Below are 27,519 nucleotides of genomic sequence, written 5' to 3'. Positions count from 1 at the left end.
TCTAGTGAAAGAATGAGATATCTAAGCAGAATCAGAAAAGATGAAGATGCTACAGCTGAGTTTGAAACATATTTCCACAAGTACAAGTCAATCTATAGGAAAATAATAAAAAAGGCTAAGCAAATGCACAATGAGAATACCATCATAAATTCCGAAAATAAATCTAAAACAATGTGGCAAATTGTAAACACAGAGCTACATGGAGGCAGCAAAAGAAAAGAAAATATTGCACTACAACATAATTCTGAGACTGTAAAGGAACTTCTCGAAGTTGCAACATTATTAAATGAATACTATGCAAATGTTACGAAAATGTACTCCACCCCCAACACTAGTACCAGTCACAACACAAACAACTTAAATAAATTAGGAACGTGCACCAAAACAATGTACTTGCATCCAGCAACTACAATGGAGGTTGAAAAAATCGTACAGAAACTCAGACCTACTTGGTCATGTAGTGTAGATGAAATCCCCACTTATGTTGTCAAACAATGCAAAGAATATATTGCAATCCCACTGTGCCACATAATCAATTTGTCCTTCACTGCAGGAGTTTTTCCACAAAAGCTGAAGGAAGCAAAAGTAATTCCAATATACAAGAAAGGAGATAGAAATAACTTAACCAACTACAGACCAATATCTCTCCTCTCCCCATTTTCGAAAATTTTAGAAGCTACCATGAACAATCAAATTGTATCATTTTTAGAAAAACAACAACTTATTTCAAATACTCAGCATGGCTTCCGCAAAGGGAAATCAACTGAATCTGATGTGTTTCAATATTTGGAATATATAAGAGAAACATTAGACAAAACGGGACAATGCACGGGACTCATTCTAGATTTAACAAAAGCCTTCGACCTAGTACCCCATGAAAAACTATTACAAAAAATAAAACATTATGGCATAAGAGGCATCGCACATGATTGGCTCACATCCTATCTTAGCAATCGTATGCAAATAGTCGAGATTATCCACAGAAAGGATGACGTTGTTCAATCTAGCTTTGTCTCAAAACCCTGCACAATATCAAGTGGAGTTCCACAAGGTTCTATTATTGGACCATTACTCTTCTTAATATATATTAATGATTTGCCAATAAATTTAAATTCAGCAAAAACGACTCTTTATGCAGATGATACAAGTGTAGCCATCACCAGTGGTAAGGAACAAACCCTTAACTCTAATATCAAACATGTAACAATCAAACTCAGCAAATGGTTTTCTGACAATAATTTAGTATTAAACAGCAGCAAAACTGTGGCTGTCAATTTCCATCACACAAGGAATAAAATGATAAATGAACTAAATGTTACATTAGGTAATATGACAGTAAATCACGTTAAAACAGTCAAATTCCTGGGAGTATGGATTCACGAAAGCTTAAAATGGGACCCACACATAGATCACCTTTCCGCAAAACTAGGTAAAATTATATTTGCCATTAATACACTGAAAAAAATATCAAACTTAGAAACATTGAAAATACTATATTACACCATGTTTCAATCTTTATTAACATACGGTATAATCTTCTGGGGAAATTCCACTAATAGTAATAAAATTTTTGTGCTACAAAAGAAAATTGTCAGAATAATAGCAGGAGCTAAGAGAAATACACCCTGCAGAAGACTTAAAAATTTAGGCATATTACCCTCACCATGCTTGTATATACTTCATCTGCTGATGTATGTAAAAACTGACTTAGACGATTCCTTCAAATGTAACAACTCCTCACATAAATATTATACAAGGAATGGCAGCAACCTCACAATACCATCACACAACACCACATTATTTGAGAAAGGACCAAAATACATGGCTGTTTCACTGTTTCAATAACCTCCCAAGTGACATAAAAATAATACAATCAGCAACCTCATATAAAAAGCATGTAAAAAATACCTATTAGATCATTGTTTTTATTCTGTTAAAGAGTACCTGACAATAAATTGCAAATTGTCACATCCTAAATGAACTCCTAGGACATGTATATGTATGTATTGATTTTATCTATTATATGTATGTAAATTAATGTAAACCTTGCAACTAACAGCAAGAACAAGGAGAATCAATTATAATGTAATCAATGTTTTTTTTAAATGTTATGTATAATATCTTCATACTTGTACCTATTTGAAAATAATTATTAACTGTAATGTGCTGACATGTTCCATACCATGTGCGGAAAACAACCACTGTACAATGGTCAAAGGAATGAAATAAATCATATCATATCATATCATATCATATCATATCATATCATTTTACAGCATACAAGAATATACAGAGGCAACACTCATCTTTTGAATGCCTACAGACATATCTATTGGACAGAGTGTGAAGGTCTCAAGGTCTTGTGTATGTGTAACCAGAATAAATGTTAAAAGGTATGGACATACATACATGCAGAGCTTGCTGTTGCACATCAAACTGATTTTTTTCAAGTGTAATATCTTTATATGCAAGGGTTATAATACACCACCCTGTGCGTATGTATCTTATGTTGAGTTGAGTTGAGTTGGTGTTTTAAGTCCACTTTATGCACAGTAAGGCTAATCGGGACTAGACCTACAATTTAAAGTGGGATCCGAACCACTTGTGCCTCCACCGGGTATCGAATCCAGGACCCCTTGATTACAAGGCAGTGATATAGTATCTTATGTTAAAATTACCAAACTTTATTATCATGTATTTCTATTTGACATGTCCTATAATACTATGTGTAACCAGAATAAATGTTAAAAGGTATGGTTAGTTACCATACATGCAGGGCTTGCTGTTGCACATCAAACTGAAATTGTATAGTATAATATCTTGATATGCAAGGGTTATAATACACCAATATATATGTGTGTATCTTATGTTAAAATTACCAAACTTTATTATCATGTACTTCTATTTGACATGTCCTATACTACAGATGTACCTACTTGTACAACATTGTAGTCCTTGGATGCAAATAAATCATATCATCACAAGACTCAGCGCAAGATAGTGAATAATCGCTACTGGAAAGAGTAAAGATCAAGGTTACTGTACATTTTCTATGTGATATATATGGATATAATAAATGAGACTTCTCCCCAGTGCTTGAAGTGTTGCCAACTTATGCCTTACATATTTCTCTTAAGATATATATCAGTTGTATCTTTACTTTCCTGACACGCCTCGGACATTAACTCATATGTATATGAATAGAGTTCTTCCATGAATCCCATTAACAAATTCTGTTGCTATTACATGAAAATGCTTCACATGAGTCAAATGGTGGTATTTTTTTAAAGTTTATATTACCTCCCTAGGGGGGGCATGTACTTAGAGGTTGAGTGACACTTTGCAGAACAAGCTACTTACTTCAAAGCAAACTTTTTAGGAAACACTCTTAATTTTGGCTGTCATATTAATAGGTGCCAAAAAACTACTTTTCCATATTCACACTACCCTAATTTTGTAATAGATGAATATTTTACAGTCCATGCATTTGAAAATTCATAAATTGGCAATCGGTGGAAACAGAAAATATAATTGAATTGATATTTTATACACTATTTTCTTCAGATTTAAAATAATAATTTGTCATTCACTTAAGTATCCAAACAAATCTGAAATCAGTTTTCAGGAACCCATTTAAATATGGTGGCTCAAACTAAACATATTCGCTTAAAATGAAGATACCTTTCTAACAAGATGTCTCTCAGCCTACTTTTATATTTTAAATTAGTTGAGGAAACCCCTAAGATTGTGTAACTAATGGATACAACCAGAACATAGAAACATGATCATTAAATTTCAATATCATTTCTCCAGAAAGAATTTTTTAAAATTATTATTACACTTTGATTGCATGTCTCCATTTCCTTTTCAGATGAGGATGATGTAGATGTAAATAAGAGTAAATTAGTGACAGAAGAGGAGAGAGAATATGGAAAAATTCCTAAGAGAATTTACATTACTTACTTCTATGCCTGTGGCATAATGTGCGGAACATGTTACTTAATGTCCACCGTCATGTGGCAGGCTGTGAGGGTGTACACTGATTTCTGGCTCAGTGACTGGACAGAGCTGGAGGAATCATCAAATGTATCTCGCTCACAGACTGTATTTTCCCAGTGGTTAAGAGATTCAAATTCTACAACCACCCCAGTATCAGAAACATATGAGAGTTATGATAAAGAAGTAAGTATGTTTTATGCTTGTTGATGTTATGTATTAAAATTTACTATCTTCCTCAAGAAGTGTAAATTATGCAATTACTAAAGAAAGAAATATGTTAAATGTACAGAAAATTTACTCAAATGTACAGTTGCAGTTACAGTTACTTCAAAAGTAACTAAGTTATTTTACAGTATTTTTTTCCAGATAAGATATAACTTGTATAACATGTTTTATACATGACCTGCAATCATTATTTTACTTTTTACATTCATGACCATCTACAATTAAAATTAATTTTCATTAAATTATAAATAATTGCATATGTTTAAATATTGAACATATAGCTTTATGAAAATTCCAAGTAATGGCAACTTGAACCAAATAGGACTGCAAGATAGATCCTCTCCATTAAGAGAGCAAATATAGAGACTAGTGATTGTATTAATCAAATGGAGTAGGAATTATTAACAATCCAAGGAATGTTCTTGTTCAGTAATCCAAAATTTACTTCCACATGAAAACATAAAGCAATGTTTACTTTGTTACTTTCTACTTCACAAAATTACTGAGTTATAGTTACAGTTGCCCATTTTAACCCCTTAAATGTGGAATTTGTTGAACAAGTCACTACTGGAAAATGTAGGTTTCTTTGCTGGAAAATGTAGGTTTCTTTGCTGGAAAATGTAGGTTTTCTTTGCTGGAAAATGTAGGTTTTTTCATCAAATTCAGTATACGTCACAGACATTTCATGAGATAGTTCTAGCTGTAGTAGAAAAAAAATAGTAGCAGGAAAAAGACAAAAAAGAAGATGAAAAGAAAGAAGAAGAAGAGAAAAATCTCCTTCATCTTCTTCTTTTTCTTCTTTTTCCTCTCTTACTACTATTTTTTGTTTCTACTACAGCTAGAACCATAGACGCTGACTCCATGGGGCTTGTGGGGGCTCGAGCCCCCCCCCAATATTAACAATGTGGGAGCAGAGCCCCTAAATAATTTTGCTTAAGAGGATCTAATGTATTCTTTTGTGGTAACAGTTTCATACATCGGCACACATTTCTTCAATTTTACACAATAAACTACTTACGGAAATGAGTTTTTTTTTCAAAGTTTACAACGTTCGTCGAGGTATTTTCTTTCATCTGGAATATATTTGACCAGGAAATCATGTATTTTTCAAGAGAAATATCTCAGCGACGCACAATTGCCGTTGCTTTCATTTCCTTGCCCTACGACAACCGGATGTTGCATACGTTTGATGACGTCAGCCCCTGTCAGTGTTTCAACCCCCTTTTTTGTTTTACTATGCTTGCCTAACCCAACCAAACCTAACCTAACCTTATCTGAAATGGTTTGTGGGGCTATCCGTGTATGGTTCGTGAAGCTATCCGTCAGCTACCCATGCATAATGTATAATTTCCACCGGTGACGAACATGATAGTAGGTTTTTTTCGGTCAAGAAGGTTGAAACACTGCATAACCACAACGTGAGTCAAGATGTGCCCGCCGTACTGTGTGTTCTGGAAGCAAAGAAAGCAATAAAAGAAAAGCACTCGGAATGTGAAAAATTGCGTTTGTTATCATGTAAAAAGCATAATGGCACCTTGAACTATGTTCCGCAATACACAATTGGTAAGTTCGAATGATGCGAAACTTAAAATATGCAATTTTAATGTGTCTCCGATCTATGAAACTGTTATCTATTTTGCTTCTCTTGTAAAGTTTTATCTGAATTGTGCCACATGAACTTATCTTTAAATACACATTTGAAATTTTCTAGACCATCAAATTTGGGGGGCTGAGACCGCTAAACCATCAACTTTGGGGAGGCTATGACCAGAGACAGCAAAACACATGACTTATTACTATATACTAAGTATGTAATTATCAGTATTGTTAAAATTTTTACTAAAAGGAGTTTCAAAAGACAATGTGCATGAACTAGGGTAGTGGATGGGACGTTCGGGCTACAAATGGCTCTCACATGACATTCAAAACGAGATCATTGATATATTAGGGAGATCTGTTTTGTGCTCCGTGGTAGCAGATATTAAAAGTGGGGAATATTTTGCTTTTATGGTTGACGAAACTTGTGACATATCCATCCATGGACAATTAATATTCTGCATTCGAACTGTGAATAAAAAAAATGATATTTGTGAGGAATTCATGGGCTTTTATTAGGGGTGTGCGGGACCAGATCGGGATGGGAAAAATTTTCAATTTCCCGTCTAAGTCGGGAAATTTTCAGGACTGGAAATGTTCGAAATTTCCCGAAGCTCTGAAAATCTCGAATTCTACACATCATTTTCACTTTAAGTAATTTCTGGATTAAAAACTAACAATTTACAATAAGTTCCAGAAATTGACAATGCAGAAAACGTCGAGAAATAACAACATTTTAAAATGAGCATTCGGTATTTCCCTACTGCTCAGGATCCCACACACCCCTAGTTTTTATGAGATTCCAAACACCGAGGCCAAAACTTTAAAAAGGGAGAGAGTGAGTCATTCATTAATTTATTTAAGTGATCAGAGCCGCCCCAATAAGTTTGACAAGTCGGCTCCCCTGGCTAGAACTATCTCACCAAATGTCTGTGAGACTATATACGCCACAGTAAATCGAATATAGTTGAAACAAACGAAGTTTATATATATATGCCATCCACACTACAGCAGCACAATGCTGCTACACTAAAGGGGTTAAAAAGTAACCAAGTTATAAGTCAAAAAGTAACTGTTACTTGTAATTGTAACTGCTTTACATGTAACTTGATACTATCAAGCACTGTGCAAAAACTTTGTTTTGAAATACAAATGATGTATCAAGAGGACATGGTATTTTGTTTCTTTTGTTCAAAATGTGTTTCTTTTCTTCATTTTCCTTAAACATAAATTTTAGGGAGGATTAAAATATTAAATTTCTCTGCATTCAGATTCCTTGATTACTATGTTAATACAAACACTTCTTCAGGCCTTACCTGATCACTCAGAATGTAGATATTCTTTGATAAGCAGAATTAAAGTTTATTTTATGGTCATAATATCACTAAAATATAAATAAATTTGAAATATTTAGTTTAATGAATGATGGAAAAATTATTCTGCATGCAGGTATATTCATTGATAAGAATTGGGTCGTGGAAAGGTGGGCCAGTCAGTTACTGTGCTCCTTATTCCACTGTACATTTTCTATGTGATATTTTTGGATATAATAAATGAGACTTCTCCCCAGTGCTTGAAGTGTAAATTGTTAGTTGTAGGGATGTTTACTTTATGGCTGAGTCTGCTGCCACGTGCATGTCAGCAGTAAGAATAAGCATCAAATTTGCTCCTGCCAGGTAATTCGTCTGCTAAGAGCATGTTACAAATCTTAAGAACAGATGAAGACGAGAAAAATGCAAGTTTATGACTAGTGGGAATGAATGTACAGGTAATTTAGAACTTTTTTTTTAGAAAGCATTTAGCGATATTATTTTAATGCTAACAAAACCTAACCTAACTACGAGAGCATTTAGATTTATTATTAGAAGAATCCTAAGGAACCTAATCTTAAAACATTTTTGTGAAAGTTATTGCTAAAACTTCACAGTATGTGTTACAGACGTAATTGCATACATAGCATGATGAAATCACGATAAAACAAAGACCGAGTCTGCTGCCACTTGAATGTCTCTTTTGAGGTTACAGCAGAAAAGGAACGTGGCAGCAGACACTACCTTACTTTATCTTTGGGATATGCACCTGTAGTTTAACATGGGAACAATGGGACAGCTTGGTAATGCTTTGCATAATTCTTGCCTAGCTTGGGAAATACCACCCCCTGCTTCCCCCTTCACTATAAGCACTGGTTCTCCCAAACAATACATCTCCACATCCCCACACACTTTTTACTGATAATGCTACTTTGCTTTCTGTAAGCTGAGAATGTATAGTGTACGTTAATGTAAACTTGTGTGCAAAAAATGAAGAAAGGAAACAGGAAAAACTCACCAGACGAAATGAAATGCAATTTATATATGCTTGTAAATATATTAAAATGTAGATAGACACCATATTATTACAGTATTTGTTTCCCAACTTTCAGGTTTATCGTTATTTCTGGATATACGCAGTTCTCTCCTTGGCCTCCATATTGTTGTCCTTAACTTCGAATGGGATTGGTCAGTATGCAGGAGCAATGGCGAGGCAAGTGCTACATGAGAACATGCTCTGGAACATTCTTTGCTGCCCCATGAAGTTCTTCGAGTCTACACCTGTTGGAAGAATCATGAACAGATTCTCCTCAGACATGGGAGTTATTGATAAGGTACAAAAATTTAATCTTCATGATTGATTTGGTTTCTTTCATTTTTTGCTTTTCTGACCCTTTTAGCTAATTGCGAAGATGAGGATGAATGATGAAGGGACACACACAGAGAACACATATACCCAGACAGGGATTCAAACCTGGAACCCCTGGCAACACTGTGCTTCATACACACACAAATGTCCAGAGGACATCTAATGGATTTCTTTTGAATATTCATGCCAAAGTTCTGCATACCCAACAGATATCCGGGATATTGTTCATTCACAATATGATTGCATAGCAAAGGCTGGGCTGTGCCCATCGTCCATCTTATTGGACAGTAGTTGTGCTATGTCCATCCAACATCTGGAATGGGTTAAAAACTCCACTGATTTCATGAATATATATTGTCCTTTAGAATCACTTAATGTGTAGTTTATCATTATTGTTATCATCATCACTACCACCACCATCATCACTATTTAGTACTCTTAGTAAATGGAAAGTTATGAGATGTATGAGAAAAACACACTTTGTTGTTTCCAATTATTTTATTATATTTCAAATGTGCTATTGTGTTGTAGTTATAAAAATCTTTATTGATTGAGCACTATTATTTAATGAACACAGAAAAGAAACTTCTAAAAAAAAAGCTAAGAATTGAATTGAATCGTTGTTTTAAGTGCACTTTATGCACAGAAAGGCTAATCGAGACTGGACCTATAGTTTAAAGTGGGATCCGAACCACTGTGACATGTCCCTCCACCAGGTAAAAAGCTAAAAAGTTACTATACCCTGTCCCAGGTCTGCAACAAGCAAATGAAAAGAAGTCTCTGTGAACACATGACAGCAAGTAGGATTTTGTGGAGTGGACGACGACGACAACTGCAGTTACCAGCCTTCGCAGCAGCGTGTACTGCTTCGCTCTGCCCACTTTCATCACTATGCATGGCCCTGCTCCAGAGATTCTGGGGATAGAGTGGTAGTGAATTATGGAGTTCAGCAGCTAATGCCATACAGAGAAAATAGAATCAATTCAATTTTTTTTTTATCAGACTAATGTGCATGAAAATTCAAAATTGTTACGTAACAGTTAAATAGCAATAGTGGTTGGAATCACTTAAATTACAAACACTGTACTTAAGAAGAAGTATCAAAATAAGTGTACTTGCACATACTATACTCTCATCAAAGATTGATAGTGATCATTTCATAAGAGCTATTGCTTACAAGGCTTACAAGTATAACACTAGACACAATTTCCTTATTTCAGTAAATAGTAAGAATGGTGGTGAACTGACAAAAACTCTAATACAAAATTTAGAGGATAATATATTGTGAATTGTAGGAATTTAATGTGATAGTGGGCCATTGATGTGCTCAGCATGAAGTAACAAAAAGCAATTGCTGTTAGAGATATAGTAGAAGGTTTTGTTGGAAATTCTAATTTGAAATGTTAATATTTTGTTCTCATCATATTATTCTATATCTTGCATAGTTTATCTATGCAATTTTGTAGTCTTTTATATTTTCTACATATTTTAGCTGTGTAATTTTGTACTATTTTACTTGACTTATTGGTGTATTAAGTTTTATACTGTGCTCGCACTTAAAAATAAACTATTATTATTATTTTACAGAAAATCGCCACATCCATTCAACGGCTGTTACAGTTCCTTCTCCTGTGCTTCTCTGCGATTGTAGTAAATGCTGTTGTGACTCCATGGTTTCTGCTGGTAGCAGTTCCAATCTGTGGGGTTTACTTTTTTGTGCAGAGGTTCTATAGGTTCTCTTCTAGGTGAGCTATTAACGTAAGAGGCCCATTCTTTGAGACTACAAGTTAAGAATGAATTTAAAACCTAGATATTTTAATTTGGTTCATCAGTATCTTGAATAACTAAAAAAATGTCTATCAAATATTTAGAAAGTTAAAAATGACTACATTTTTTATTAATAATTTAATTGTACTTACAAATATCATGCGAACCTTTTTGAAATAAAATAACTTACTTGCTTTCAACATTGCTTGAATATATTTAAAAAGGATCTTGATATTCTGTACCAAAAATGCATACATTGAAAACAAAATTTCAAATTATATTGCAAGTAATTTTTCACTGTAACACACTTAAACAGTTGTTATGATTCTGCTTCCAGGGAGCTACAAAGGCTGGACAGCATCACTAAGTCTCCTATATTCTCACATTTCTCTGAAACTTTGTGTGGACTGACAACAATTCGTGCTTTCTCCCACCAAAGAAGGTTTACAACAATGCTGCTGGAAAAGACTGATACAAATACAAATGCTTTTCTCATTATGAATACGGGAAACAGATGGTTGGGTATTGCTTTAGTAAGTAATACATTTGTATCTTCTTTTGTATGTGTGGAAGTGCATTTCTCATAGGTATCTTCAAAATTCGTGTAACATTTATACTGTTTTTGAAAGCAAAGATCTCAATTGATAATGTTTATTTTTCAATTACATCCTCTTTTTCCAAGAAGGAGATGCATGATGTTGCAACATATATTGTTTATTTGTTGTGTATTTTACTTATTGTACATACCAGAGAATTTATGTATAAAATAGGGAATATAAGAAATGCACATTACATAATATCAGAGTGAGTAACAATTAGTTTATTTTACATCACAAATTGAAAAGTTCAAGATCATTCTATCTGACATGAGAATAAATGTTTTGTACATGAACTGCTAAATAATCATTTTGTGGCTGTGTTGAAATACACGACTTGTTTTTGACATAATTGTGTGTATTTTTTAAAAAGTGTATACAGTACCCTTTCTTTTTCTGTTACAAAGACTGTATGAAAGAATAATACAATAAAATACAGTGTATAGAATCTATAGTGATACCTCCATGGAAATTATAATGCTTTAATTGTACTGCTAACAAATCTGGTATGTTACTCAAATGAGAATATATTAAAGAGACCAAGAGCTGATAACAGTATTTAGGAACATATATATACTATGTAACTACAAATCTTAATAATAATTGAAAATATAACAATTTTCTATTTGAAAACTGATGCAGATCTCTAGTTATTTGAGCAAAGCTTGTTCCATGTTTCTTGTGTTGTTGGCTCTTACCATTGAAGTGTATGCAGTCTCTACCATAGGGTCTAATTAGTATTGGTCCTTCCTCAGTTTTCGTTTTTGGTTGTTTGAATAGTTGCCAGGCTCGTTCAAGCTTTTATCATTTAGCCTATTTTAGTTCCCATTGTCATTACAGTTTAATTCCTTTCGGTCATTTTAAGTGAAATTGTATAGAAAATTACTTGCTTCATTATACTTATCTTTACATTTTAGTCCATCACAAATGGGCTCACATGATCAGAATATCAAATTTTAATACTGCTGCTTCTTATCTTATAGGACTATCTGGGAGGAGTCATTGTGTTTGTAGCAATCATTGCAGCCCTGCTCTCCGCCAATTTCTTCCCACACATGATAACCCCTGCTCTTGTCGGATTGGCTGTGAACTACACACTGCTTGTCCCTATCTACCTGAACTGGGTGGTGAAATTCCTGGCAGACATGGAAATGTACATGAACGCTGTAGATAGAGTACGTCAGTATTCTGTGAGGGCAACGGAGGATTACAGGGAGCAAGGTAAGTCTATTTAATTTATATGTGTTATTCAACTCTGTTCTTGGTAACATAGGCAACAAAATTAGGAGTGTGCCGATACCACTTTGAACCGATACAGACACAGATGCCAATACTCTTACTGATTCCCACCGATACCGATACTTGAAAATTGTAACAATTTAAAAAAAATTCAATTTATATTTGTGTAAGTATTCCACTCCAATTGTTTTAGAATATTCGAGAATTACAAAATGGTTCACAATGAATGAAAACTTCAAACTTTGCATAGTTTCCAGGATAACTCGACTCTGCGAAAGTGTTGCACGGCATTTATGCTGAAAATGTCGGGAAAGTATTTGCAGGAATCGCCGATACTGATACATAAACATAATATTAACATAGATACTAATATTAATTGTCAAAATATTTATTATATTTTCTCTTTATTTTACAAGAATGTGTTTAAGTCTACTTTATACAGATAGGCTAATGTTGACTGCTAGTTCCATTTAAGTCTATTTTATACAGATAGGCTAATGTTGACTGCTAGTTCCAGGTTTGATTTTAATCACTGTGTGTCTCTTTCCAGAAGTCTACACCAGGAACCTGGCTAGTACAATCAGTTTTTAATAGTGATGTAAAACTGAATGTAACATTATCATAGTTAATAGAAATCTTACCACCAAAAGTCGATAAAGAGAAATTTAATTGTTGTTACATATTATTATTGTAAATAATCAAGGTCTTAGACATCAATTTTGAGAATGGATTGGACAGATTAAATCAGTACTTTTGAGCAACATAAGTAGTCTGGCAGATCAGTTTTCTGGTAAAATTGCAGATAATTATATCAGATATTCCTATAAATAAATGATGAATTAGTAGTTAGCAAACGTTTTCAAACATGAAATTGTATCCAATTCTCAAATACATAGTTCTTCTCTTTGCCATCGCTTTAGACTTGTGATTTCTTTTCAGAATCATGAATGGGCAAATCTTCATCAGTGAACTCTTTGCACTGTTACATATCTTGATTCCACGTACCACTAGCAAATTCCAATACTTTTTTTGTTTACACAAAAGTTCCAAGGCTATCCTTAGAACAAAGGTTGCTTCTCCATGGACTACAAACCCCTTTTCAATTCATTAAATGATGCTCCAGACTTCCATCTCTCCAAACAAACTTTCGAAATGGTGTGCATTAAATTATTGAAGAGTTAATATTAATATTATTATTGGTTTACTGTAGTTGTTATTCTTATTATTACTCTTGTTATTTATGTGCATCTTACTATGTTATTTTTAATTTTTCTCAGTTGATTTCCCAATTTAAAATGGATTTATTCTGTATTCACAATTTTTCCAAATAAATAAATATTACATTTACCCTTGTTTTAGAAAATATATATGTAACAATTAATGTATAATACATTTTCAGTTTTCGAGGCAATGTCTATTGTTTCAACTAAATAGCAAATTGGAGGGAAATAGGAAACACTCATCAGCATCAGCATAGGCACTGACTTTGGAGGAGGAGACACTTTCTGCCCCCCAAAATTCACATAGAGGGACAGATATTATATTTACATAAATAAAATATTGTTTATGCCAACCTTGCCCCCCCCCCCCCAATTTATTTTAAGTTGCCGCCTCTACTCATCAGACACTGGAAAACCTTGAACTCACCAGGCTGGTGAGAGAACCATATTTTTCCATACTGGCTATACTGACCAACTTTGCAAATCGAAAACTCACTTTCGTTTCCCCCTTCTCTTTTCTAGAACTGAAGATGTGGCTGGCAACCATGCCAAAAAATTGTTTTCCAGTGTCTGGTGCATGTTTCCTAATTCCTCTCATTTGATATATAAATAAAATACGTATGTATGAAATTAAATTGGATATTAGTACTTTAGTGGCAATTACAAAAAATTTGGTCCCAATCCATTGCCAGTTTAAAGTTATATATTTCAAAAGTTGGTTGCTTACAATTTCACTGGCTTATTTCTGTAACTCCCATAAGCCTTCATAACATAGTATTAAATATGGTAGTGAGTTTTGAAATATAGTATTAAATATGGTAGTGAGTTTTGAAATATATATATATATATTTATTGTAACATAAATCATGTATTTCACATGCAAGATTTTTATGCTAATTCTGCTTCACAGAGGCTACTAATGTTGACAGTACTTGGCCACAAAAAGGGGAAATAACCTTTGAAGGTGTTTCTCTGAGATATGATGAAACCAAAGAACCTGTTATCTCTGGACTAAATCTCCATATTCCAGCTGGACAAAAGGTATGTACTCTTAATAATGAGCAGTGGCACAATCCTCTAATAAATTAATTTGTTGTAATGTCATTGTTATAAACTCTATTTCTGTATTTACTTATTTAACAGTTTAGGTAACCAACAAACATTTAATTGCTCAATTATAGGTTTCAGTCACAATACATTTAAAAGTAACCGCAACAAATATGTCCATATTGTTTGCAAATGAAAGCAACATTAAATCCAATAAAATCGAGGATGTACTGTGGTAATTAGTATTTGAAATCAATATATCCATAAAGAAAGAGAACATCACACTAAGAATGTTTAAAATTTAGATCCTGCCGCAAGGGCATAAACAGAAAATGTAAAAAAGAATGTAAGAGTGGAATGTACTAGTCTTCATTCCCCAGTGAAATAGTCCTCTATCTTGGACTGAGAGCTAGCTAAATTTCGGTTCCATGTTCAATCATCAGTGGGAGCTTCAAAATTTCAGTGCAGACGCAGAATTGTGAGGACAATAGAGCTAATGGAAAGGAAGAAGTGGTGGGCTCTGGTCTGGAAAGCTATAAAACATCATCAATGAGATTCAATGTACTGACCATGCAGGCACGTATCCAAGGGAGAGCGCTTAGGGGGCTTAAGCCCCCCCCCCCAAAAAAAGTTTTCAGTTCACACTAGATAAAATGAGCTTTTTGTTTCTTGTGGTGTTAAATAAAATAATGTGATGTTAATTTAATGAGAGAAATAATTATCGAGGCAAGACGGAGAATATTCTATAACCCTGTTATTGTTAATAGCGCGTAACCAAGGTGGGGATAAGATGACTCGAGCCCCCCTCTACCCCTAAGAAATTTTTCAGTTTACACTGATAAAATTAGGTTTTCGGCTTCTTGAATAATGTGATGATGATTTAAGGAGATAAATAATTATCGAGACAAGACGGAGAATGTTGTATAGCCCTATTATTGTTAATAGCACATATCCAAGGTGTGGATCAGGGGCTCGAGTCCCCCCTTCTTCAGGAAATTGTTTTTTGTTTATACTAGATAAAATTACGTGGGCTTTTGGCTTCTTGAATAATGTGATGAACGATGATAATTTGAGATTAATAATTATCGAGACAAGATGGAGAATGTTCTATAACCCTGTTATTGTTAATAGCGCGTATCCAAGGTGGGCATCAGGTGGCTCGAGCCCCCCTTCCCCAGGAAATTTTTCAGTTTACACTAAATAAAATTAGGTTTTTGTCTTCTTGAATAATGTGACAATAATTTGAGAAGAAAAATGCTTATCAAGGCAAGATGGAGAATGTTCTATAACCCTGTTGTTGATAATATTCTACGTAAACTTTCCTTGCGCTTTCAGTGTTGTCACAGCAAACTTGAGCACTATGTAGAGACTTGTCAGCATTTGGAAAGTGCACAACAAAGGTAGCGCCACGTAGCACGTAGGGCGATTCGTTGAAATTTTTATTTTCTGGAAGGTGCGAGAGGGAACATTCTTGAATAAGAAAAGTAGTCAAACTACTGGCAATATTTATGAATCGTTTTATCTGAGGAACGTTGTAGAATATTATGAGTATATAAATAAGCGGCTTCAATTTCCCGGTTGATCTGTACAACAGAATCGGTTTAGACTTCAGAGGTAAGTGTGGTAATTCATACAGTCAATTAGTGATCAGTCAGTGTCCATTGGTTGCTCTATAAGATCTAGTGATTCGAAAATGAAAAGGACTAAATACTGTAAAGTAAAGAAGTCTACTACTAGTTCCAGTTCGGAGCCAAAGCTGAAGATATTGATGACAGCGGAACGTCCGGAGCTACGTTCAGTGTAGTGCTACGAGTAGTTCGGGTCGAGGGTCGAAGAGATCGAAGGTCTCTCTCTCTAAAGTGAATATTTCAGAGCGGTTTATTAAATAAGAAATAAGCTGCACAGGTCAACTGAAAATCAAAGTTTTGAGTGATTATTTAGTTGTGCCATGACCAAATTTCATGTATGCAGTCCGAAAATTTCATGGCATAAAAAAATACTTTAGTTTAAGTCTACTGGGTTCGACACACACTCAACAGACAATCTTGAACACTTGCGAGTGCTTAGGCCTGAATATAAACACTTTGGTGGGTTTCGGCTGTTATAAGAGCTGCAAACATGGGAGGACAAGACATATTAGTGGTGTTCAGGCTCGAATCAGAGAGAAATATTCGAGAACTGTCTGCGTCCAGTTCCCAGCACACAGTTTGAATCTCGTATTGTCGAATGGATTGTGTATCCCGTGCATTTGTAACAGTTTCGTAAAAACACTTCTGGTACACAGATGGTTTGATGCCTGATGAGAAGAAATGGAGAAACACACATACTAAGATGGTTCTGGCACACAATGTTAAAGCATGAAAACAGAGGAGTTGAGTGGTAGAAAATGTTCCGGTTTCACGTTTTCACAGCCTTAAACAGTGGCGATGATTTAGAGGATAGTTGCTCCCCATTTTTTTGCCTCCACACTATCACACTATAGCCTACCAAGAGAAAGGAAACTTTCCTTGCACACCCCCCTATATTGAAACTCAATTGCCACCACTGGCCTTAAACATACAATTGTGAGGTTCTATCTATACCCCTTTAAAAAATGGTGTTCAGCCCCCCCCCCCCCCTCCGAAAGGAATTCCTGGATACGTGCCTATGACCATGCATCATCCAGTTAAAGAGCCATTTGGTAGGTCTTGGCCCTCAAACCAGCCATTGCACCATGCAGTTTATGGGAGAAATCTTTTCTACATTGATCCAATACAATACTATTCATTACAATAGCATAGTTCCTTTCAGAAACACAATAAATTGCTTTGGTTCTATAATTCAATTTCCAATGTGTTGTTTGTTCCAAAAATATAAGGGGTTACTTTGAATTGTATTACCTCTATATTTTCATATTGTATGTATGTATGTATGTATATAGTCATGGGAAGGCAAACGGGCATCAAAAGCTAAAAGTAAAACCAACTTTAACTCGAGCACACTGACCCAATCAAGGCAGTGACAACAAAATTCCTCTGGCTAGACAGAATCCAGCTTGCAACTATTCCTGATCGAGACAGGGTTTACTGGCACGATAGCTTACAAACTCATCAGAAACCCGGCATGTGGTGAGTCGGATAAGTACCCCGGATTTTTGGAAACTTCAGAAGTGTGCAAACGTTCTTGTGTCCATGCAACTGATGTGTGCCACCATTCAGATGCTGATACAATAGACGCCTGCTATCCGGGATGACTGGCACACTTGTGCCATGATCATCATCAGAGTCCAAGATGCCAGAAGGGTTGCTGCCTGATTAGGTGAGTGTACTTTGGCTCGTCTGCCTCCTTTCCTCTTCACGGAGCCAAGGAGGGTTATACACAATCCTTAAAACCCAGTTTGACTAACGTTCTACTGCTGCATCCCTGAGTAACATCCCTCATACCTCGTTGACACCCTTATCACACAAGATATGCATAAATAGAGGGTGTCTATAAAGTGAGTCACACACTCTATAATTTATTATGCAAATACTGTGGCACACAAGGTGATGTTTTATGACTTACAGCACAAGATGTCCAGGTTTTACAATCCTGACAACATATTGCATTAAAGTTCCTCAATTTGAGTGCTGTGTGAGACTTTAAGATAACAATTAGTCTTATTGTTCCACTTTGATTTTGACCCTCAGATCTCGCCAATCTTTGATTATATTTTATCTTTATTCATGTAATAATACCAGAATGGTTTCCATCATAATTTTAATTTGTACTGCTTTACCTTACCTAATACACAAAGCATAATCATATTTGTTCATTTGGTTTATTAATATTCCATATTATTATGCACCTGAAAGGAAAAAGGTGGTAATAATTGAGGTACAAATAAGTCAAATTTTCTTTTTGTTTTTTAGATTGGCATATGTGGGAGAACCGGAAGTGGAAAGTCATCTCTTGTAATGTCTCTCTTCAATATGGTAGATGCCTATGAAGGGAGAATCCTTATAGATGGAGTTAATATCAGGAAAGTCCCACTTCAGGTTCTGAGGTCAAGACTTTCAGTTATTCCTCAAGATTCTATCATGTTCAGCGGAACAATCAGGTAATTAGTTGTTTTAGCTTCTATGGAGCATGAGTTTTTATTTGAATATGTGTTAATTACTTCTTTAATTTAGTTTGTAAATGAACTCCACTAGAAACTTGCTTTAACCAGAGATGAAGGAACCATACTCATTTCAGATAAATAAAGTTTGAGATAATACAAAATATAAGCACAACAAAGGCTGGTTAGGTGGGGTGGAGGTCAGAACTCCCTATTTTGACTTAATTTTCTTGAAGGAAATAGTTTTATATAATTAGTTTTGGCCATTTTTCTACCAATAATGGCATTCTAAATGCATTTTTTTTCAGCAGCTCAACTTCCATCTTAAACATTAGTTCTCATATAATCTTTTCCATAGTTAACTTTATTAATATTATTTTCTAATTATGCAGGGAGAATCTCGACCCACGGGGTGCTTATTCTGATGAAAAGTTGTGGAATAGTCTGGAGCTCTCGCAGCTGAAGGACATTGTGAGCTCCCTATCCGGAGGCCTGGATGGAGAGGTTCGGGAGGGAGGGGAGAACTTCAGCACAGGGCAGCGCCAGTTGTTCTGCCTTGCAAGGGCGATACTTCACGAGGCAGCATGTTTGGTGATGGATGAAGCCACGAGTTCCGTCGACCCTGGAACTGAAAGAGAACTTATGGCAGCAGCTACAAAAGCCTTCTCTGGGAGAACAGTCATAACTATTGCAGTTAGTATTCATTCAAGTAATTTGTATATATATATATATATATATATATATATATATATATATATATATATAATGGATAAAAGCAAGGAGGGCCAAAAGGGCTAAGTAAAAATCAAATAAGGTAAAAGGAAACACTCACCGGACAGTAGGAAAATTCAAAATTTTCGCTAATTTATAGCATCATCGGTGTGAGAAGAAACAGTCTTCTCACACCGATGATGCTATAAATTAGCGAAAATTTTGAATTTTCCTACTGTCCGGTGAGTGTTTCCTTTTACCTTATTTGATTTTTTTATATATATATATATATATATATATATATATATATATATATATATATATTATCCAGAAGCAAGCAACTTCTGTTGAATTTACTCATAGTTGAAATGTAAGATCATACACAAAATCTTGTCATTCATACCTTGGTAATGTTAGCTTAAGAAAGATCTGGAAACTGAAACAAAATAATATGAATATGACATTTTAATGGATGATATTCAATTTGACGTCATCATGCAGTGCCCTCTGGGAAGAAACAGCATGTTGGGCAAATAGATTCACACGTGTTAAGGAAAGCATATGAGAAGCCATCTTACAGCAAAAAATTTGCTAAATTTTATACGTAAACATACCTCATATGATCATGATAATTATACCTTGAATCACTTCGGCAAATATCACATGCACAATGCTTACCAAGCATGTTTGCAAGACAGTATCTGATCTGTTTGTCCAAAAAGGAGGCAGAATGTGATTTCGCACAATGAATTGTGGGGAAAGTTGTTCGTTGAATATCATCCATTGAATTCAAATGCAGATATTGGTGTTCATTATGTAACTGCCTTTCTTCTCATGCACACTGTTGCATTTAACATCATTAAATGGATTTTGACATTGTTAAGGAAGAAAGGCTATTACTATATTGATTAACACTTTGTTTTTTGCTACAGATACAGGGCATACACAGGTTGCTAAATTTGCATGCTTTCTCGATATAATGTTTCTCCACCCTGGAACTGAACCCTCTTGTGCAACCTGTGTGGTAGCTTTCCAGGTGGGGTGTAAGGGGCGACCTTCTGGTAAGGCATCCAAAAGTCAACCTCACTTCCACGTACACCCTGGACTACATTTTGCAGATGAACGAGGCTCTGGCAACTGGCCCTGGCCAGTTAAATTCTGTGCGTTGTCCTGTTTTTTGTCCTTATGTGTGCTGAGTGCCTCTTTACAGCCTCAGTTTTAACCAAAGTCAGAATATTTTAATATTTTAGTTACAACACGACATTACAGTAATGTTTATTTTAGTTCTGTTAACCTAAGTCAGAATATTTTAGTCTTCCAACAATACAGTTATGTTATTAGTTCCATTTTAGTTCAGATAAGGGGCTGGACCCCGTATAAAGTGACAGGTGCAAAATAGCCTAAGTGCTGACACACCCAAAATTTTAAATTCAAATTCAAATTTGTTATATGTGCTGAGTGCCCCTTTACAGACTCAGCTTTTAACCAAAGTCAGAAAATTTTAAGATTTTAGTTGTACGGGATTACAGTTATGCCACTTTAGTTATGATAAGGGGCTGGACCCCATATAGTGTGATGGGTGCAAACTAGCCTTAGTGCTGATGCACCCAAAATTTTAAATTCAAATTCAAAAGCTTTCCAGGCCCTCCTGGAACCAGGTTTGGGGGTGTGTTGCAACAACACCCAAACAGCTGCTTGAAGTTTATCACAAATGCACGGGTTTTTCTTCATTGCCAGGGGTAGTTGATGATCACTGGGGACCAGGTCAGGGAGTATGGTGGGTGTGGCAGCATTTTGAACTACAACTCAGTGATGGTGGCAGTTGCTTCCTGACTCATATAAGCCATTTGTTGCCATGCAGGAAGAACATGCCATTAGCCCATTCCCATGACTGCTTCTTCTGATTGGCTCCTAAAGAACACCCATGCTTAGGCTTAAGATTGTGGATCAACTACTAAACATGCTAGGTGAACAAGGTGACTATTAATGGATAACAGATGAAGAAATATTTTGTTTCTTGGCATGTAATGAAATATAATTGACAGAGTTGAAAAAGTAAATAATAAAAAAGGCATTTTCTGTTATGCTTGTGTTGCACCTGATTATCTGATTGCAATGCAGATTTTTAGTCAACAGGTTGCATAGTATGTTATGTGTCATACTATGTAATCATATTGATTGGGTAGGGTGTAAGGTGTAACCTATTGGTAAGTTACCAAAATTCAATCTCACTTCACCAAAGTACATCCCGGTAATTGCTTCTTGCAGGCCAAACAGACTCTGGCACCTGGATCCACGGTCAGAATATTCCTCTGTGGAGTTGTGTTGTCCTGTGTTTGTCCTTGTATATGCTGAGTGCCTCAGAGATAGTGTAGTTTTACTTCTTTATAAGTTATGAATGAATTAAGTTTTAAGTATTGAGTTAGAAAGATTTGAACAAACATATTTTCTTTTCTTGTTAAGGGTCTGTCCCCAATTATCTTTTAGTTATTCAGCTTATCCCTGTATTGTGTAATGGGCAAAATTGCCTGTGTACTGAAATTCCCATAATATAAAAATCAATCATATTGATTTTGATGTAATGGTGTTTTTCCTTTTCTTATTCCAGCACCGCCTGCCTACAATACTCGACTCAGATAGAATAATTGTTCTTGACAGTGGCCGCATAGTGGAGGATGGGAAGCCAAATGAACTCCTTAGCAAATCCATGGGAATATTCTCTTCCATGATGAGAGCTTCTGAAGAAGGTGGCTTTGTCTAATTTACCTGATAATGTAGTAACAGTCAATGCTTGGCTATCTGTGAAGAGATGAATGTCTATTGTTAAAGCATCACAACACTGTTGATATTGCATAAATGATTTTTAGAGCCATTGAGCTTGAAATTTCATTGCAAAGGAGCAACATACATACACATCCTAAACAAGGTATACGAAATGTGCTACTTAAAAGAAGAAACACTTTTGTTTTAGTCATTGAATACAATGTTTTTCGTATTAAATTGACTAGTATCATTTGTTTTTGCAATAAGTTGATGAAAATTTTATGTTACTGTGTGGTTACAAATAATGCAGAAACATTTTTATTTTATTATATGCTTTATGTGCCAGAGAATGCTTTACGTCCCTGTGAATATTGATTGTTTATTTTGTGCACAGTTTATACATTTCTCAATATTATCACATCACACAAAAAGATTAGGTTGCATTTATTGTTTCGGCCAACATACAAACAAGCACAAAACCCACTATGCCCACACAAGCACTTGTAAAAGAAAGGAATGAATGGAGCTCAATTGTTGACAGCTATTCAATTAACACCAGATGTTGTCAATATGGTCAAAAACCAAATTTTATTTTAATTTTCTCTAATATTTTGAGCAGAAGCTAGAACCATAATGAAAAGAATTTGTCAATACAGTGCATGGTTACTAGCATGTATATAGTATTTAACTCTGCTGATGGCACTAGCCACTAGGTAAAGCTGAATATATTTGAGAAATTAAAATAAAATATATATGCTGTAAATGTTCTTGGAAAATCAAATAATATCATGTAGAAAGTCATATTCAAGTCTTTGAAATTGAAAAGTTTTTATGTGGAGGGCAAGCAAATATGGGAGATGCAGTAATAATTCAAACACCTGTTATCAATTTCGTTATTGTAATTTTATGAATAATCTGAGATAAAAGTGAGCCAACGGTTGCAACACATATGTAAATCTTTTAGCACAGATGAAAACATATTAAAATGACAAACAGGGTGAAACTATTCAAATATCACGTAGATCTGCTGCCTTTTCAATGTTGTATTTTAATAACTGACTTCTTGCTATTGCATTTATATTCTTGAAAAGTATATTTTCTCTTTAATCACAAGTATGTCCCTTGATTACATACTTGTAAATGCAGTGCTCAAAGTGGATGGGAGGTGCCATCTGGCACTTCCGGGAATTTTCATAAAGCATCCCCCAGTTAGGATAATTTGCATAAGCATCCACTCACTTATTGCATTGTCTCCATGTTGATCCACACAAGTCTCCCCCTTTCTAGCCCCAAACTCAACCAAGCATCCCCCCAGCTAGGAATTTCACTTCTGTAAATTCATATGTATAATGTCAGTGTTGTATGGCCAACTTCAAAAATAATAGTAGGCAAAATTATACATTGCTATTTTTGTTCTTTCTAATTTTACATCCAGTGTTATTTTTAAGGAATGAAATTCTGCTTATGCAAAGAATGTTTTTATTTCAACCTTTGATCATCAGATTATGAGAAACAGAGTGAATGAAATTGCTGATGGGCAATTCATCTACACTTGCTTTTGCTGCTGACTGTACAGCAATATGGTGTCTCTCTCTCTCTCTCTCTCTCTCTCTGTTTCTTAACTATCATCAGCGTACATGTATCCTTCATCAATGGAAATGGATTTGTACAAATTCAATTGTTACTATTGTTATTATATCCAAACAATTTCCAATGAATTTTGAAGTAATTTTAAATAAATGGTACAAATCTTATGTGAATTTTTTTGCCCCCCCCCCCCTCACTCCACACACACTTTTTCTTAAATTTGAACATTGACAGTGTATGATTTTTCTTCAGTATGAGTTTTGTAAATGCATCTCTCCGAATGAATTGAATATTTGTAAATGTCAGCAAGAATATTGAATTATGCTTTTGTACTTATTTGTGCACTTCAAAACTGTTGTAAACTTATGTTGTTATTTCTTTACTTAAATGTAACAATTATTTAACTTTGCAAATACACAAATGAATATTTTGGATAATACGTATCATCTACGATCATGTGTTACTTTGGGGACTTGCCTTTGCACTTGTAATTTTAGAGAGGCATGTGATCAAGGCCACTATCATTCACTGACTACCCAAAATTATTTTTTCATGAGTTGCAGAGTAGTTAGCAGTAATTGTAAAATTTAAGACATTTGATTTGTTTTATGAGGAGAAAATAAGAGGCAATAACATGATTTACCTGGATGTAATTTCATCCTTGTATGATCCTACAATACATGCATGTTCCACTTAGAAGTTTTGCAAAATACTGTTTATGATTATGTTTCATGGGTTCATGCATGACAAATTGCAATCTTGATATTTTTGAATTTCAATGTATTGGTGCATTTATCTGGCACAATTACAGGGTGCAATGAAATGTAAATATAGACTTTCTGTTGTTATATTTATGTACAGCAGTACATTTATGCATGACAAGCGTTACACTATCCTGCTTATAGCTTTAAAGTGTTGATATATTTTGTTTTGTTATTATGTTGTAACAAGATTCACCTCTGATTTAGTACATCAAATGTTCTTTTGCGCATCTTGATAACTGCAAAAATATATATATATATTATTCTGTGTAAAGGAAAAGCTTTTGCACTGACATCTTTGTGATATCTACATATGTATGTATATGGAAGGAAATATTGTACACATATCGATGCTAAATGATTTCCTGTAAATTGTTTATAAATGTCAAGAATTTATCTTTAATAGATGAAATTTGCATTATATTTATGTATGCTTAATTTTGTATGTATTTTTTGTACATCAGTGAAAAATAAAATTATTGTGGAGCAATAATGCAAGATTTCACTTTTTATATCCAATATGTTTTCAGTTACTTTCACAAGTCTTTGATTGTTTTATCGTGGTCTTAGAGTGGCAACCCTGAATAATGATGATGATGATGAAGGTTATTTGAATATTTGCATTTTGGTATATTTTACTTTGAACTAAGTCCGTAACCAGGCAGGGATCAGGGGGCTGAGCTCGCCTTGGCACTGCTGTCAGTCCCCTTGATATTTACCACTTAGTGAAGGATAAATTTACGGAACATGAATAGCAACTGTTACATTCATTCATCTTGTTTATGAGCAGAAGTCTAAGTAACTGCAAGTATTTAGAAGATTCTCTAGACTTTAGAAAGTTCTTCCATAGGGAAGCTTCTTTATCTGTACCTTCGCTGCCTCTGGTGTGGCCTCCCATTTAGACAAACATCTGTGACTTTGACATCATCATTCACATTCCTTCCACATCTGTTCTCTTATTGAATATTATGCATTTTGCTTGTATGATATTAATATCTGTATCATCAAAAGCAGTATGGAATGTAAGGAACAATGTCACTTCCAAGAGATGTTTTAGAAGAACTAGAAAAAAACTCTAGTATTTGTATATTTCTAAATGTTATGTTTTATAATAATTTAATGCCCCCCCCCACACACACACTCATAATTTACCTTTATTACTGTTGAACTTTCAAAAATGTACTTGGTTTACAAAGCTTCCCTCCTCCCTTCCCCGGAAGATCAATTCTAGCTTTGAGCCCTGATATGTGGAAATAAATCATCACGTATGTTTAAGATAAGGGATTCTTGGTACACCCCTCGTACAAAATTGAGTCTACTACCTTGACTTCCGAAGGTAAAAATGTCCAAATGAGAAGATAGGAAGCTGTGATATCCCCACCCCATTCTATATTTTCTTCAATTCAAACATTGCCTGGTAGCATATTTTCTCTCGTTTCCACTTTTCCTGTTTATTCACCCGTCGAGGTTCACGAACAGTTACGAATTTCTCCGAACACCAGACCACCCCCCTGAGACTTCCAAACGTTTGGACAGCATTCGGCAAAACATGATATTTCAGTTGGAGATTCTTGGACTTTGACCACAGCTGCAGACTCACTCCACTTCCAGTTTCTTCCTCCATGGAAATCGACCTAGCGATCTGGTGGCAGGAGGGAAAATGTCAGAAATGAAGAATAATAGCTGCGGAAAACAAGTGGACGTTGATACTGGATTTCTAATGTTTTATACTGTAAGAGCCGTGGTGGTCTAGTTTTGTCGACCCCTGTGGTAAGTGGTGAGTGCAGCATGCTATGATGCCAGGGATCTTGGGTTCGAATCCTAGTTCGAACATGGATGTCTGTCCTCAATGAACAAGTTGAGATTAATTGAGATGAGGTTTGTGTGGGAAAGCTTCTGTTTATGGGCTTCCCTTTGAAAAAAAAAGTCTGTATGGTGTGTGACTGCCACATGAGAGACCCGGGTTCGATTCCCATGGTGGATGATCTAAGGTCGGAATTTCCCCGGCCTGTCTCCCCATAAAGCGGCTCTGCGGCTCACCCAGCCTCAGATCAATTAGCACCTGGGGTGAGGTAAAGGCAGCCGGAGCACAGTACTGATCACGTCACCTCCAAAAGGACCGAGATCGAGAATGTGTGGGACCCTACCCTCAAATCCTCTAACTGTGCCTTCATAGCACGTTGCTACATGCACGGGGAACTTTACCTTTTTATAGTGTTTGCATTGGAATCAAAATATTATATTGGCATAAATACTTGTATTTTATGCCTGAATTGTTCCATTGCATTCGTCATAAGAGCTTTTGAAATGATTGATTTAATAGTAAATTGGTTTTAATGTTCCCATTATGTAAAATTCATTCATACACAACACGAAATCCGGCCACTTGGGCTGAACTGCATGTGAAGCGGTTAGCATAGCATGCTAAAATGCTGGGTGCCATTGATTCGAAACAAGGCTTGAGCATAGGAGTTCATTGTGAGTGGCCGTTCAACAATTTCATCTAATCCCCATTCTTCATCATTGTCTCAGTTATCCAAACGTAGCAGAAAGCGACAAAAAGTAACCAAATTAATCAGTCAATCAACGGACACTCGGTTCTAGGATCCAGATTCAGGTATCCGGTTCTGGTAACCCCGAACTTTACATTGTTGGCCATCCCTAGTATATATGTACTTATAAGCAAACCTTCCAGTTGGTGTAGTGGTATAACGCCATCGTCTTGTAATCAAGGAGTTCCGAGGTCGATACCCGGTGGAGGCACATTGTGGTTCGGACCCCACTTTAAACTGTAGGCTGGCTATCTATTCTGTTCATAGGCCGAATTTAAAAAAAAAAAAAAAAAAAACTTCATATTTTCGTGGGTTCGGAACACGCTTCACAAATTTCATTCCACCATTTCCAGTCTACAATTTAAAAGCTACTCAGTTAGAAGTTCAAAAGACATGTAGCTTTCTGTCTTTAGGTGACCGCGAGCACCTGCAGTGAGCTGGCCGGCCGGCAGCAGTATTGCCCTGTCAAGAAAAGTGAAAACAAATGCGAATAAAAATTAATTAATTAATTTAACGGGACGTTGATGCAGAAAATGAAAATATTAATCAGCGGTTCTCTAGAAACATCCTTTCTCAGTGTTCAGTCAAAATTTGAAAATTTTCTGTCGACTGGTTCTCGAGATAATCATGACCAAAGTTACCCCCATAAGCTTACATGGAAAATGCTCAAACTTTTCGCCGGAGTAGGAGATCGCCTTA

At 35.3% G+C, this 27,519-nt stretch overlaps 1 protein-coding gene across 3 annotated transcripts in view; it reads left to right on the top strand.

Annotated features, from left to right (window-relative positions):
* The window catches only part of Sur (Sulfonylurea receptor), a 147,269-nt gene extending 122,523 nt beyond the window's left edge, over nucleotides 1-24,746 (top strand). For all 3 annotated transcript variants that reach the window (XM_083123523.1, XM_083123522.1, XM_083123520.1), the window contains 9 exons: nucleotides 3,872-4,182; nucleotides 8,243-8,464; nucleotides 10,087-10,244; nucleotides 10,604-10,799; nucleotides 11,846-12,083; nucleotides 14,232-14,362; nucleotides 18,259-18,446; nucleotides 18,839-19,139; nucleotides 21,766-24,746. In XM_083123523.1, coding sequence (XP_082979649.1) covers nucleotides 3,872-4,182; nucleotides 8,243-8,464; nucleotides 10,087-10,244; nucleotides 10,604-10,799; nucleotides 11,846-12,083; nucleotides 14,232-14,362; nucleotides 18,259-18,446; nucleotides 18,839-19,139; nucleotides 21,766-21,918 — 1,898 coding nt within the window. In that variant the 3' untranslated portion in view covers nucleotides 21,919-24,746. The remainder of the gene's footprint in view (nucleotides 1-3,871; nucleotides 4,183-8,242; nucleotides 8,465-10,086; nucleotides 10,245-10,603; nucleotides 10,800-11,845; nucleotides 12,084-14,231; nucleotides 14,363-18,258; nucleotides 18,447-18,838; nucleotides 19,140-21,765) is intronic.
* Nucleotides 24,747-27,519: the final 2,773 nt, after the last annotated feature.

The sequence above is a fragment of the Lepisma saccharinum genome, chromosome 6 (assembly GCF_977018435.1).
Source record: "Lepisma saccharinum chromosome 6, izLepSacc3.1, whole genome shotgun sequence".
Lineage (NCBI taxonomy): Eukaryota > Metazoa > Arthropoda > Insecta > Zygentoma > Lepismatidae > Lepisma > Lepisma saccharinum.
Note: the sequence above shows the minus strand (reverse complement) of the source record. Positions and strands in the feature narration are given on the sequence as shown.